Source organism: Mus musculus, chromosome 16 (assembly GCF_000001635.26).
Source record: "Mus musculus strain C57BL/6J chromosome 16, GRCm38.p6 C57BL/6J".
Classification (NCBI taxonomy): domain Eukaryota; kingdom Metazoa; phylum Chordata; class Mammalia; order Rodentia; family Muridae; genus Mus; species Mus musculus.
Genome location: NC_000082.6, coordinates 58,611,039 through 58,623,997, shown reverse-complemented (window position 1 = coordinate 58,623,997; position 12,959 = coordinate 58,611,039). Strand labels below are relative to the sequence as shown.

Below are 12,959 nucleotides of genomic sequence, written 5' to 3'. Positions count from 1 at the left end.
ACGTCACCCTGAACTTGGCTTGGCCACTTGTAAATTCAGGCAATTACTTTACTTCTCTATTATACCTAGGTTCTTTCATTCACCAGAAAAAAAAAAAAAGTTGCAGATAACACCTGTTTTTTATAGTCATGATGATTTTTAAATGAGTTCATTTAAAACATAGCACATAAAATGCATTGAAGATGTAATAAGGTTCATGGTCCACATGAGAAATTCAAGAGTTATAGAACACAAGCAGAAATCCCAGCATTAAGAAATCAATACAAGGAAATTTCAAAACACAAAGTTGAAAACCTCAATAACAGAATAAGTCAAGCAAGAAAATTAATTTCTAAGCTTCAGGAGAGGTCTTTAGTGTTGGGTTCTCAGGGCATGCAAATAATGAGGAAAGGACTACCAAGTCAGAAATAAATTTAAAAAAAAAAAAAACTACTTTATTCACCATGGGAAAATGCTTCTAATCTGTTAGGGTTATGGTCAGTCTCGGGAGTTGACACAATGACCTTGAAAGGGTGTGAGTAGTCCCTGTTTGAAGTGTAAACTCATGAGCATATGTTCAGGGGATAATAAAGAAAGAATTCGTAAATTGAGGGTTAGTTATTGAGCCCAGGGCATGGCAGATTGCAAAGTGTTGGTACAGGCTCAAGGCTATTCTAAGGCAGTGATCTTAACTCAACCTTTATGAACCTCACACAGGTCAGGAATTTTTACTACAACTAAAAAGAATGTAGGCCTTGAGGACATGCAGCAAGAAGGCAACGGTGGCAGACCAATGCCTGGAATTTCTCTGGGCTCTTCACTCCCCCCTCTAATTTGTAACTGAGTTAAATCCTTGATTTGTCAGTTTTCTCAAGGTCTCGGTCATTGGCCAAGAGGGTAAATGGGCTCTTAAGTTTATATTGTAATGCAGGCCTGGATAAAGTAGGTAAGGGGGTTTCTGAGGAAGGGCCCACAAGTCAGGGCAAGTAATAGAGAGAATAATAGTCCAGCCATTGCCAAGACTAGGTAGTTATCCAGGGAACCGTGAGAAGAGGGACTGAACTTAACTAGCAAACGCAGGGGTGGGGGTAGGAATAGGAGGGATAAGAAAAGGAGAGACCAATAAAACGTTAGGCTTTGGGTCTTTGGGGTGCTGAGGGGCTTTCAATCTGCTGTTCTTTTACCAAGACAGGTAGAGTGTAGTCAACTTATACATTTAAGATCAGTCAGAAATAAACATGCAGTGGCCACATACATTTAAAAAACAGACAGACAAAACTTTCCTTACTTCTTCTAGCTGTCATTTCAATAGAGGAACACCTTGTCACCTGCTGAATCCAATTCTCACAGGCGCAGAGGTTTTGTAGCAGGACTAGCCAGCAGCTTCCTTACCAGAGAAGCTGAGAGGCTGCCTGTGCCCCTTTTAAGAGAGGCTTGTGCAAGATCAAGCACCCCCTGGGAAAGGCTCCAAGGGCAGTACCACTTTATCAGTTTTCCTTGTTCCGATTTAACTGCTTTTTTTTTCTCTCCCCCCCAAAATCCTTGAAATGAGTTAAAACTAAGCTAAGGACTAAAAGGTCAACAGACGATGCTTTAACTGTTTACCCTCTAAATACAGAACACAGAGCAACAATCAAACACCTAAACAAACCAAACTATAGACACCGGGGCTGGAGAGATGGCTCAGTGGTTAAGAGCACTGACTGCTCTTCCAGAGGTCCAGAGTTCAATTCCCACCAGCCATAGGATGGCTAACAAACATCTGTAAAGGGATCTGATGCTCTCTTCTGGTGTGTCTGAAGACAGCTACAGTGTACTCACACACATAAAATAAATAAATAAGTAAATAAAAACTATAGACTCATGTGGACAGAGGGGTAAGCCAAGAACAACCAATAGAATTGGAGAAGAGGGGAAATGGATCCAGATGTCCTGCCAAAGTGACCCAGACATCCCATAGTGTAGGAGTTAACGATAGAGGAGAGAGGCACCAGAAAACACAAAGAAAGTAGACGACAAACACAAACAAAACCATGTTTTAAAGATAGCACTGTACGTCAGCTCCCAAAAGTTGCTGGACCTGTACCAGTCCTGAACAGTTTCAAACGAACAACCCAATGACCAAAGAAAGGGTTGAGGCATCTTTTCTACCCTTCCAGCTCTGAGATCGATATTTAAGATCAGTCAGAGCTCTGAGATCGAGTCTGCCTGTTCTCCGTTGAGCCCCAATTGTCGCAGAACCTCTGGGCCCCTTTGTCTGCGTGGAATGGGCCTCCAGTCACAGGTGGGCAAAACGTTGGATGAAATGACAGACAGATGCACACAGGAGAGGTTGTGTAGAATCTGAATGTATTCGTCAGGTCAAGCATCCAACTTTTTATAGTACAGAAAATACAAGGGTCGGAAGTCACAGCAGGCAAGGTACATTGAAGTTACCAGGTACAAAACAAAGGAATGACTTCAAAAGGATTTACAGGAACCAGGTAAATGTTTACAGTAAAGATAAAGCAGTCCTGCCTAGGATCAGTTTAGTAACAGGCAAGGATTTTACACTCTAGTGTTATACCTTTGAACCTTGTGAAGGCTAGCACCAGGGGGTTCTGCTCTTGGCAGACCTTAAGAATAATGCAATATCACAACCCCCCTAATTTCCTAGGCCTTGCTAAATTCTTATATGAGTGTAACTTTTAAGTGTCTGGAGAATCTCCATTTGTCAGGAGAATATACCAACTTGCTTTTAATATGCAATGTAGCCTTACTGAAGATTTCTATCTCAGTGAGATTCCCTGGCTCTTTCAGCAGACCAGTTGAGCCACTGGCTCCGTCTATTGTAATGCTTAATTAGTTACTGAATAGGTTAACTTCCTTACTGCCTTCTCACAGGACTCTAAGCTCTGCGGCTTCTGGGATCTTGGAACACTGGGGAGACTAACTATAACAGAATTTAATCTGAAAAGGCATTTATAATAAAATATTAAAAGAGAGCTCGTAGATCTATACACCAGACTAACGAGGGAATAGAGTATGAGTATATGGATAAATGAGACCACCAAAACTCAAAGGAGGTGAGCTTCCTTGAAACTCTCTGCCTCGTGAGTGGCTTTTAGGCTTCACAGCCTGTCAAGCTGACTCGACCGGAGTGCATGGCACCCAATTTGCCTGGACACCAAAAGAAAACTTGGGTCAAGACCAAAAGAACAAAGTTGCCAAGAGACTTGGGGTCTCTTTTCCTCAAATTGCATGATACCTGGCCAATGCACCAAAATGTTGAATTCACAGGGTGTGCAAATAACGAGGAAAGGATCGCCAAAGTCAGAAATAAACTCAACACAACTTTATTTACTGCGGGGTGAAGGGGGTGCTTCTAACCAGTTAGGGTTGCGGTCAGTCGGGACCCAACACAACGACCTCCAAAGGCCTGAGCAGTCTCCTTTTGATGCCCAAATCCACAGACAGATGTTCAGGGGATAATAAAGAATGAATTTGTAAATTGAGGGTAGGTTCTCCAGCCCAGGGTGTTGGTACAGGCAAGGGAGTGATCTCATCCCAACCTTTATGGAACTCACACAGGCCACGTTTTTACTGCAACAGAAAAGAACGTAGAGTTTCAGGCCATGCTACCAGTAAGATGGCAGCCATGACAGAACTATTCCTGGAATTACTCTGGGCTCTTCATTTGTTAGTCATTCAAGTCAGACAAAAAACAAAGGAAGAAAGGCAAACAAAGCAAAAGAAGAATATGAATAAGGAAAAATGAAGGATGTCTACCAAACCTTTGAGAGCCCTCTGAAGACAGTGAAATGCAGAGTAAGAGAATCAAAAACACAGAACCTACAAGAAGAATTTCTACCCTCTCCCAGTCTTGGGAAATATCCAAGTGTAGGAAGTTCAAAGAACCCAAGTCAGATTCAAAGAAAAAAATTTTTTGTAACAAATATCATAGTCAAATTGTCCACAGTGGAATAATTATTCACTGTATATCTGTGTCAAAATATCACACATGCCCCATAAATTTGTGTATAACTATGGGTTGATTGAAAACAGTTAAGCTGGGGAGATGGCCCGATGAGTAAAGTGCTTCGTGCACGGGCCTGATATGCTGAGTCCTGATCCCCATTATACACATAGTACCATAGCATCTGGAGCCCCAGCATTGTCCTAGCAAGAGATGGGAAACAGAAAGACTGTGGAAGCTGGCAGGCCAACTAGCCCAGCAAATACAGCAGTGAGGAAGAGAGATTCTATCCCCAAGTCAAAGGTGAGGACTGATGGCAGAGGTTGTGCTCCACAGGTGTGCCATCAAACATGCATGTCCAAACTCACACACACATATACATACTACATATACATATCTGTTCATTTGTCAATGATTAAAAGTATAATTATAAAAACTTAACAGGGCTATGGAAATGGCAACGGCAACTGCTGTCAAGCCTGATGATATGAGTTTGAGCCCTAGGACCCATGGAGTAAAAGAAAAGAACTGACTCTCACAAGTTGTCTTCTGACATTCACGGCATGTCCCCCCCCCCCCACACACACACACACTAATTACTAAAGATGTGATATGTTTCCATTAATTCATGCATATGTGTGTGTTTGTGTGTGTGAGAGAGAGACAGAGACAGAAACAGAGACGAGAGAGAAAGAATAGTGTTAGATTAGCAAAAATCCTTAGTTCCATCTCATTAAAAGAACAAAACTGGGTTTATAAATATGCATTCAGTTCTCTGTTGTGGCTGTATAGTACAATCACAGAATGTTTACAAGGAAAGTTCTTTAAACCCACCCAGAAATATCCAAATTCTCAGACTATTCTATTCCAGTAACAAATCCATGAATTCCAGGTTTACTAACTTGTAGGTTAGACAGTATAAACTTGTCACCGTTACCCACAAATTGCTGATCTTCCAAAAAAGAACCACAAGGTTTGAAGAGGAGGAATTGTGGTCACGTATCACCTAGGCAAAAGCTGGACAGGAAGCTGGAGATGGCTCGGGGGTTAAGAGCATTTGCTGTTCTTGTAGAGGCCCTCAGTTCTGTTCTCAGCACCTACATGGGGGCTCACAACTACTCTGGCTTGAGATTCAAGGGATCCAATGGTGTCTTGTGACCTTCTGACCTTCAGAGGCTAGGCACACACATGGCGCATATACATGTACGTAGGCAAACCCTCATACAATAGCATTCAAAACAACAGTGGTCAATCTGCACAGGTGCCACATTCTCAGACGAGTCTAAACTCTAGAGCCCAGCTATTCCAGAATTGCTAGCACGACTGCCTTTCCAGGAGGGCTGCTGTGGAGGACCTGATACCTTGGGGAATGCTTTTTTCTCTAGAAAATGCTTTTCTCTCCCTTCTTAAGCAATGATCAACACCTGTGCCATGAGCGCCCTACAGAATTTCCCAGAATTTTTGGGAATATTCTTATACCCTTTCCCCTGAAGGTGTGTCCCTGGACAGGCACTACCTGGCAGTAGGTTAGAAATGCATTGCCTCAGGCTCCACCAACCACACTTCTGCATTTGAACAAAGTTCCCTGCAAATGATGTTTTGAGAAGCACTGACTGAAACCACCTCTCCTTTATAGGAGTAATCGGAGACTCAATTGGAGTCTGTTGAGTCAAGAAACATGGATCTGATCATTTCTTCTTTAAGACTACCTTGTTTGACTCCAACCAAGTTTCAAAGTTTAACTTCTCCCTCAAGGAGGAAAAAAAAAAGAGGTTTTTTTTTTTTCACCCTTCTCCAGGGGTGGACTTTGAGGCAATTGCTATTCAAACTGTCTCCCCAAATCAAGATATTTGCTGCTCACCCTCCAGAATAGCGTGGACTGCAGGGTAGCACCTGCCTAGACAGATGCCATTTCCATTCATTCCAAGAAGGCAGGGGTTAGCTCAAAGTTGGGATCTTAATTTTTTTTCCTCTACATGTATGTCTGTGTAAGGGTGTTAGTTCCCTGGAGCTGGAGCTCTAAACAGTTGTGAGCTACCATGTGGGTGCTGGGACTATCCGAGTCCTCTGGAAGAGCAACAGCTCTGGAAGAGCCCCCCCCCATTTATTCATTCATTCATTCATTTTGCATACCGATTGATGCCCTCCTCTTGGTTGCCCCCTCTCAGAGTCCCTCTCCCCACCCCCTTTTCCTATGAGAGTGGGGCTTCCCAGATATCCCCCCACCCCTAGTGCATCAAGTCTGCAGGGTTAGGCACATCCTGTCCCACGGAGGCCAGACAAGGAAGTTCTGTCCCCAAAGCAGCCAGTGTTCTTAACTGCTGAGCCATCTCTGCATGTCCTGAATTTTAAGCTTTATTCTTATGTCAGATGTATTTTTTTAACAGTGACTCAGTACATTTCTAGAAGCACCCCATTATCAGCCATAAAGAATGGTGAAATCTGTACATGCCAAGCCACAAAGAGACCCTTGAAAGAAAGAATAAGGAAGGAGCCAAGAAGATGCCAATTGCAAAATTGGGAAACAGCAGCATGGTCTTGTAGCTACAGCTGTGTGTGCTTATTACAGCTGCAGGGGGGAATGCCTTTTTTTCTGCTTCCACTTCTCCATCTTCTGTCTGCTCACAAGGCCAACTTGAAGTGCCAGTTTACCCACAAAATCTGTATGCCTCTTCTAGCTGGAATAGGAGATTTCAGAACTCAACCATATTCCACAGTCAGCTCAATTATGTACGAAGAGGGAAGGGGTTGTAGTGTTTCCTATAAACAAGTGTTTTTGTTTGTTTGTTTAACATGCTCCTTAGATTTGATGTATATCAAGCAGGCTATGCCATCATCATTCCAAGAAAACTGAGAAATTTAAAATAATTCGCATTACCCTTCAGAACGAGTATTGAGAAAATTAGAAGCTCCAATCCCTCTTTGATACATTGTCTCTCTGCTCGTTTTGGTTTCTTTACCCAGACACAGTGTCCTTGTTGGTAGATTAGCAGCTGCAGTCTCAGGTGGCGGTGATTTCAACTTGTTACAAGGGGTGGGTTGTATCCACTCCTTAGTATTTAAGAGCCTTTCCAGTGAAGTGGGTAGCACATCTTCTGGCTGAATTCTCCTATTGCTGAGATGGGACCTAAGAGAAGGAAGCCCATTCCGGAAGAGGCTTTAGCTTATATTCATCGAATTGCCTGTATGCAGATGAACCTCAGTGATGCTTATATGTTCTTGGTTAGTAGAGCTCTTGGGCTACTATGAGGGTAGACTTTGTTCTGATCTGGGTGATGACACATTTACTACCTTCATATCATTGGGTATCTAACATTCACATCTTCACATCTAACATTAGGTGAGAAGGTAGTTCAATGGCGAGGCTTTGGTGATTGAGAACTGTGACAGCAAACTACAAGCAACAAGAAGGGGAATCAGTTCTTCACTTGGGTTCCCAAACAATAGCCAATGGTAGCAGAATAAGCCCTTTTATAGCTAAATGCAATTTCATATTCACGGTCAACATGTATGATAAATCTGCTCTTAGCTTTTTAGTAAATTTGTGCTAGGCTTTTTTTTTTTTTCCTTTTTTGAGACAGGGTTTCTTTGTATAGCCTTGGCTGTCCTGGAACTCACTCTGTAGAACAGTGGGGGCTTTGAACTCAGAGATTCTCCTGACTCTGTCTCCCGAGTGCTGGGATTAAAGGCCTAGCCTTCTGGTAATGTTTGTCTGTTTTTAATGTATTTATTTTTTAATGTACAGTAACGTTTTGCCTGCATGTATGTCTGTATGAAGATGACCAATCCTCTGGAACTGTTAGATGGTTGTGAGATGCCTTGTGGGTGCTTGGAATTGAACCAGGGTCCTCTGGAAGAGAAGCCAGTGCTCTTAACCACTGAACCATTTCTCTAGCCCCCTGTGGTAGGCTTCTGTCATGGATCTATACAGTCAGTGGATGAAACTGATAATGTTAACAGGTCTGATCCATAGAAAATCCATACTGTAAAAAGATTAGAAACTTCTCTGAGTGGCTGCTCTTTGGGGCATCCTGAGTTCAAGAAGATAGAAACTTCTGGAATTCAAAGGACAAGCAAGACACTCGGAACATCCAAGACCTCTTCTAGATGACCACTGAGACAAGAAACTCTTTTCATGAGATTCCTACCTGAAATTTTAACTTCTGTTACCCTTCTCCCTTCCCCCAAATCCTCACCTCCGTCCTAGGCTTGCTTGTACAGCGATGACACGACAATGACTAGTTTTGGAGCATATTCGCAGGACAAGGCTTCAGTGAAATGGTTTTATGCCAAAAGAATCCTGGCATACATCACCGAAAGAGGTAATAAGGTCTGCATTCCGGAAATTCAGGTGACTGTAATTCTACTTTAACAATTTCTGCTGGGGCTTTTTTCTAAATCTAAAATATAGGTGCTTGCTATTTAAATGTCCTAGTTAGGTTATTCATGTTCTTAGTAACTGGACGTGAGTCAATAGCTTCAGGGATGAAACATGTCCATTAAATACCTGTCTGGCTTTTCTCAATCAGCCAACCACACAAATCTCTGCATCTGCAGCACCAGCATCATAGGTGAATGGTGAAATATTCAAGTTCATGACTCTCGCCTTGCCCAAGAAACCTGATTGTGAGTAGGGCCAAGAAGCTGTGCCTTAACAAACTCCTCAGATGGGCCTAATGCTCTGAAGAGCTTAGAAGCAGGGCTCTCGTGAGTCTTCCCAGAGCTATTACCCTCCTTTTTCAGTTCACAGAAACTTTAGGTAGACCCTCAGGTATTCATTATGTTTGTCTTGTCAGTGTCTTGAACTACACTGTTCTCACTAAGTGCTGGCACTCCAAAGAAACTGTCTGATCTTCAGTTAAGACTTGTATCCTAGCTCAACGCACACCTTTAAGTCCCAGCACTTAGAAGGCAGACACAGGAAGATTTCTCTGAGTCTGAGGCTAGCCTAGTCTATAAAGCAAGCTCCTGGATAGCCAGGGCTACCCAAAGACTGTTGCATCCATTCGTCTGTAATGATTTAGGTGCATTTTAAAAATAAATTTAGTACATATCTAATACATAACAAAATGAAACCAACATTATAGAATTTCAAAACCAGTGGAATAATTACTAACCTGTACCCTTGTTATGTAGCAATGGAATTTGTCAAGGGTCTTTTTAAGGTCCTGAGGCCCATATCAGTTAAACAAAATGACTGCAGGTGAACCAGGTATCTGTCTTTAAAACTCTCAGCTGACTCCACTACACTATGCAAAATTCAAAAGCCTTCTTATCTACAAACCTATTCTTCATTTTACATAGAAGTTACCTGAGAGAGTAAGTTGGCTGCCCGTTCATTTCCAACAGAGGCCTGAAATAGACACCCAGGGCTGCATCCAGTGTGCGATAGATATTCTAAACATGGAAAATGAATTAACCGAGATCCTGCACGACCTGCAAGATGTCGCCTTAACTGTTAAAGATAACACTGTAAGTAGCTAACTGGTTCTAATATCCTCTGGGATTCCTTCCTCATAGTTTGTGAGCCCTCTGGCTCAAGATGGACCTTCTCTCTCTAAGCCCATACATGTCAGGAAGTCAAAATGAAGAAAATGCTATAGCACAAACGTTCTCTATCTCAGTTAGACAATGCTTTCACCAAGGGGCTCTAAGGAGATTTGAAGAGTTGAGCCTTATGAAGAGCACTTGCATCTAAGTGTTTGAAAATGGTCTCTAGGCATCTAGTCAGTCTCCATAAATTGCAGGCAAACAGGACTGAAATTATGACCAGTAGAACATGGTTCCTTAAAGTGATCTACACCTTTGATATTCTCCACCACTCATTGCAAATAGGCACTTATGGGTTCCTAGAGATTTTAGATATCTTTGGTCTGTTCTCTGTAGGACTTTCAGTATGCATATGAATCGCCTGGTCTCTTGGCACATGTAGGTGTTGATTTAGTTGGTCTGATAGAGCTTGAAGATGCTTTCCTGCTATGGTCTGGGCATGGCTGTTTCATGATCTAAGATCTGGGTCAACCACCTCTCTATGCAGATATGGTCTTTAATGAGACTCCCTTTCTATTTTATTTATGTAGACAATAACATTTACAAAAGAGTTGATATATACACAGAGAAGGAATGAAGACCGTTTGGCATTGGAAATTGTTGAGCTGAGGAGGAAAGAAAAACTGGCTCAGGAGGAGGATGATAAAAATAAAAGGCGTTTGAAAGGCACTCGAAAGAAGCCAAGGAGATGACCAGGTGATAGCGAGTAGGACAAGCCTTTCTATTGCAAGCCCTAGATCAGCAAGTTAATGTCTTGTCATTTCCCTTGCCTGAAGAATGCTTTTCTTTTCATCTTTCTAGTTCTCATTGATGAAAAATAAATCTGTTGTGCACTATAATTATGCATAAAGAGGTCACTGTGTACAAGTGTCCTGAGGGTTATTTAGTATACTAAGCATTTCAAGAGGTATCTGCGACCCCTTTCTATGGTCCACAAACACACAGTGACAGTCAAGATTGGGTAAATTCTGAAGTTGGAAGAAGGAATGTGGAGGGTGGATATGATGAAAATATGTTCTATTTGAAATTCTCAAAGGATAAACATTAGGGCAAATTTAAGTACAAGAGATTGCAGCAGAATAAGTGGTAAGACTAAGTATGAATGTTCTGCCCTCATTTGGAAAGGGGGAGGTGTTCTTCATATTAAATGAAGTTTTAAAAGGAGTTTTTCATGCAGAAAGGGTGACCCTTACCTGAAGCGCATAAAGCAAATACTGCCAGGTACTTTTTCAAGGTAGCAGTAAATGTGGCTGGGAATACAGAAGTAATTAACTCACTACAGTCTAGTGCATGACTTCCTCTATTGTTCTGTACCGAGCCAGCCAGCAGCTGCTGCAATAATTTTCAGAAGCAAACAATAAAAGATGCTGTGGTGGTTTTAATATGGTTGGCCCAGGGAGTGGCACTATTAGGTGTGGCCTTGTTAGAGGAAGTGTGCCACTGTGAGGGTTGGCTTTAAGACTCCTTGCTGTGTCGGAGACAGTCTGCTCCTGGTTTCCTTTGGATGAAGATTTAGAACTCTCAGCTCCTCCTACACTATGCCTGCCTGGAAGCTGCCATGCTCCCATCTTGATAACAGGAACCTCTGAACCCATAATCCAACCCATTTTAAATGTTGTTCTTTAAGTGTTGCCTTGGTCATGGTGTGTTGCAGACCGTCCAGCAGCTCGCAAGAAACGGGGTATGGCTAAAGAGGCAGACTCAAGCTGAAAGAGAGGGAACTAGACGGATGAGAGAAAGAATGGAGCTAAGTCAAGACCTTCTGATCAAAGCTCAATTTTAATATCGGAGAACTCGCCTTATAAAGAAGGGGGGGGGGCATTCCCGCCAAATCATCCTTGGAGTCCAGCTGCAGGTGACCACGTGTAGTCTCCAGAACAGCTAGGCTGCAGGTAGCAGCAGCGGCAGTGGCAGAACAATAGGGTGATCCAGGGAGGCAGGCTCCACCCCAGGTGATCTCCTAGTGACCACAAGTCAAGCCTGGCTCAGCCTGCTTCAGGCTGTGGGGGGAGGTTACAATGGTGTCTCTTCATAACAATGGAAACCCTAAAACAGAAGTAAACTTAGGTCAGATTTCTTGGGATTGCTGTGGGTAGAATTATGATTGATCTATCTCTCAGGGCTGATGGGGATAGAGCAGGATAGAATTCTTGGGACTGAGGTGGGTAGTATAGACTAGACCTTCCAGCACTGATGTCCCTAGCTCCACCTGAGACCAAATGGGAACTCTTTATGATTGTGTCCCAGTTCTAAAGCTTACTACCCCAAGCTCATGAGCTTTTACTCCTCTATTGCTTCAGTTTAACCTATAAAATAAAGCTAATATGTCATAAAGCATAGATTAAATACAAGAGAAGTACTTAGAACGGCATTGTCTGGATTATAGATCCTATTTATATACTACTAGTTACAAGCATGGAGGAAGCTGCGATCTAAGAAACATTTCTTGTAAGAAAACAGCACAAGGAAAACAGGGGGACTATCTTAAGGAAAGACAAATCCTGTTTGAACAAGAAGACATGGCTATTAGAATCAGCCATAGACATCTTTCAAAAAGTGAAGATGTTCAATACTCAAACTGCCAGTTAAGCACTCCAGATATCATCTCGGATTCTCAGCCAAAGGGAGAAAAAAAAATGTTCAAAATGTAAACAAATAATCACAGGGAGGGAAAATCTACTTGGACATTCAGAAGGAAATAGGAATTGAAAACAAAATTCATAGTGAAATGTAGCTCATTGGTCATAAAAGCACCCCAGGAAAGTTGAGCAGTGGCCACAAAACTGAGGGACTGGAAACGGCTTTCTCATCAAAAAATAGAATGAAAGAAAAGTCAGAGTTTTGAAATGTAGAAGTAAAAAGTGATAACATTGAGTCAGAAAAAAAGCTATGCAAATATAAGTGATGAGAAAAACCTCCCAAAGCCAGCCATCAACAGAAGGTCACAGTGTTTTAAAGGCATGGTGTGTGCGTGCAGGTCCTTCGCTCCTGTGTGACCTGCTGAGAACAGCCAATATTTTTTTATTAATCATTTCACTTGTTTACATTTCAAATGATATCCCCCTTCCTGATTACCCCTCTACAAACCTCCTATCCCATACCTCTTCTCTCCTTTCCTTTTGCCTCTATGAGGGTGCTCCTCCACCCATTCACCCACTCCCACCTCATCGTTCTAGCATCCCCCTATGCTGGGGCAGCAAGCTGCCTCCCCTCCCATTGATGTAAGATAAGGCCATCCTCTGCTCCATATGTATCTGGAATCATGGCTCCCTCCATGTATACTCTTTAGTTGGTGGTTTAGTCCCTGAGAGCTCTGGGTGGTTCAGTTAGTTCTTCGTATGGGGTTGCAATCCCCTTCAGAGAGCAGCCAATTTTACAGAGAACTTTCTTTGTCAATGGTTGTCATGAGGAAGGGTCCCCCCACCCCCCACCCCCATCACTGATGGTGTCCTGTAGTGAGCTTGGCATATTCTCC

The 12,959-nt window shown here is 42.5% G+C and overlaps 1 protein-coding gene across 1 annotated transcript; it reads left to right on the top strand.

Moving 5' to 3' along the window:
• The first annotated feature begins 7,019 nt into the window (after nucleotides 1-7,019).
• On the top strand, nucleotides 7,020-10,312 carry Ftdc1 (ferritin domain containing 1). The gene is made up of 4 exons (NM_001033404.2): nucleotides 7,020-7,156; nucleotides 8,142-8,285; nucleotides 9,284-9,406; nucleotides 10,015-10,312. The coding sequence occupies exons 1-4, from the start codon at nucleotides 7,055-7,057 to the stop codon at nucleotides 10,174-10,176; spliced, it is 531 nt and encodes a 176-aa protein (NP_001028576.1). The 5' UTR covers nucleotides 7,020-7,054; the 3' UTR covers nucleotides 10,177-10,312.
• The last annotated feature ends 2,647 nt before the right edge of the window (nucleotides 10,313-12,959 follow it).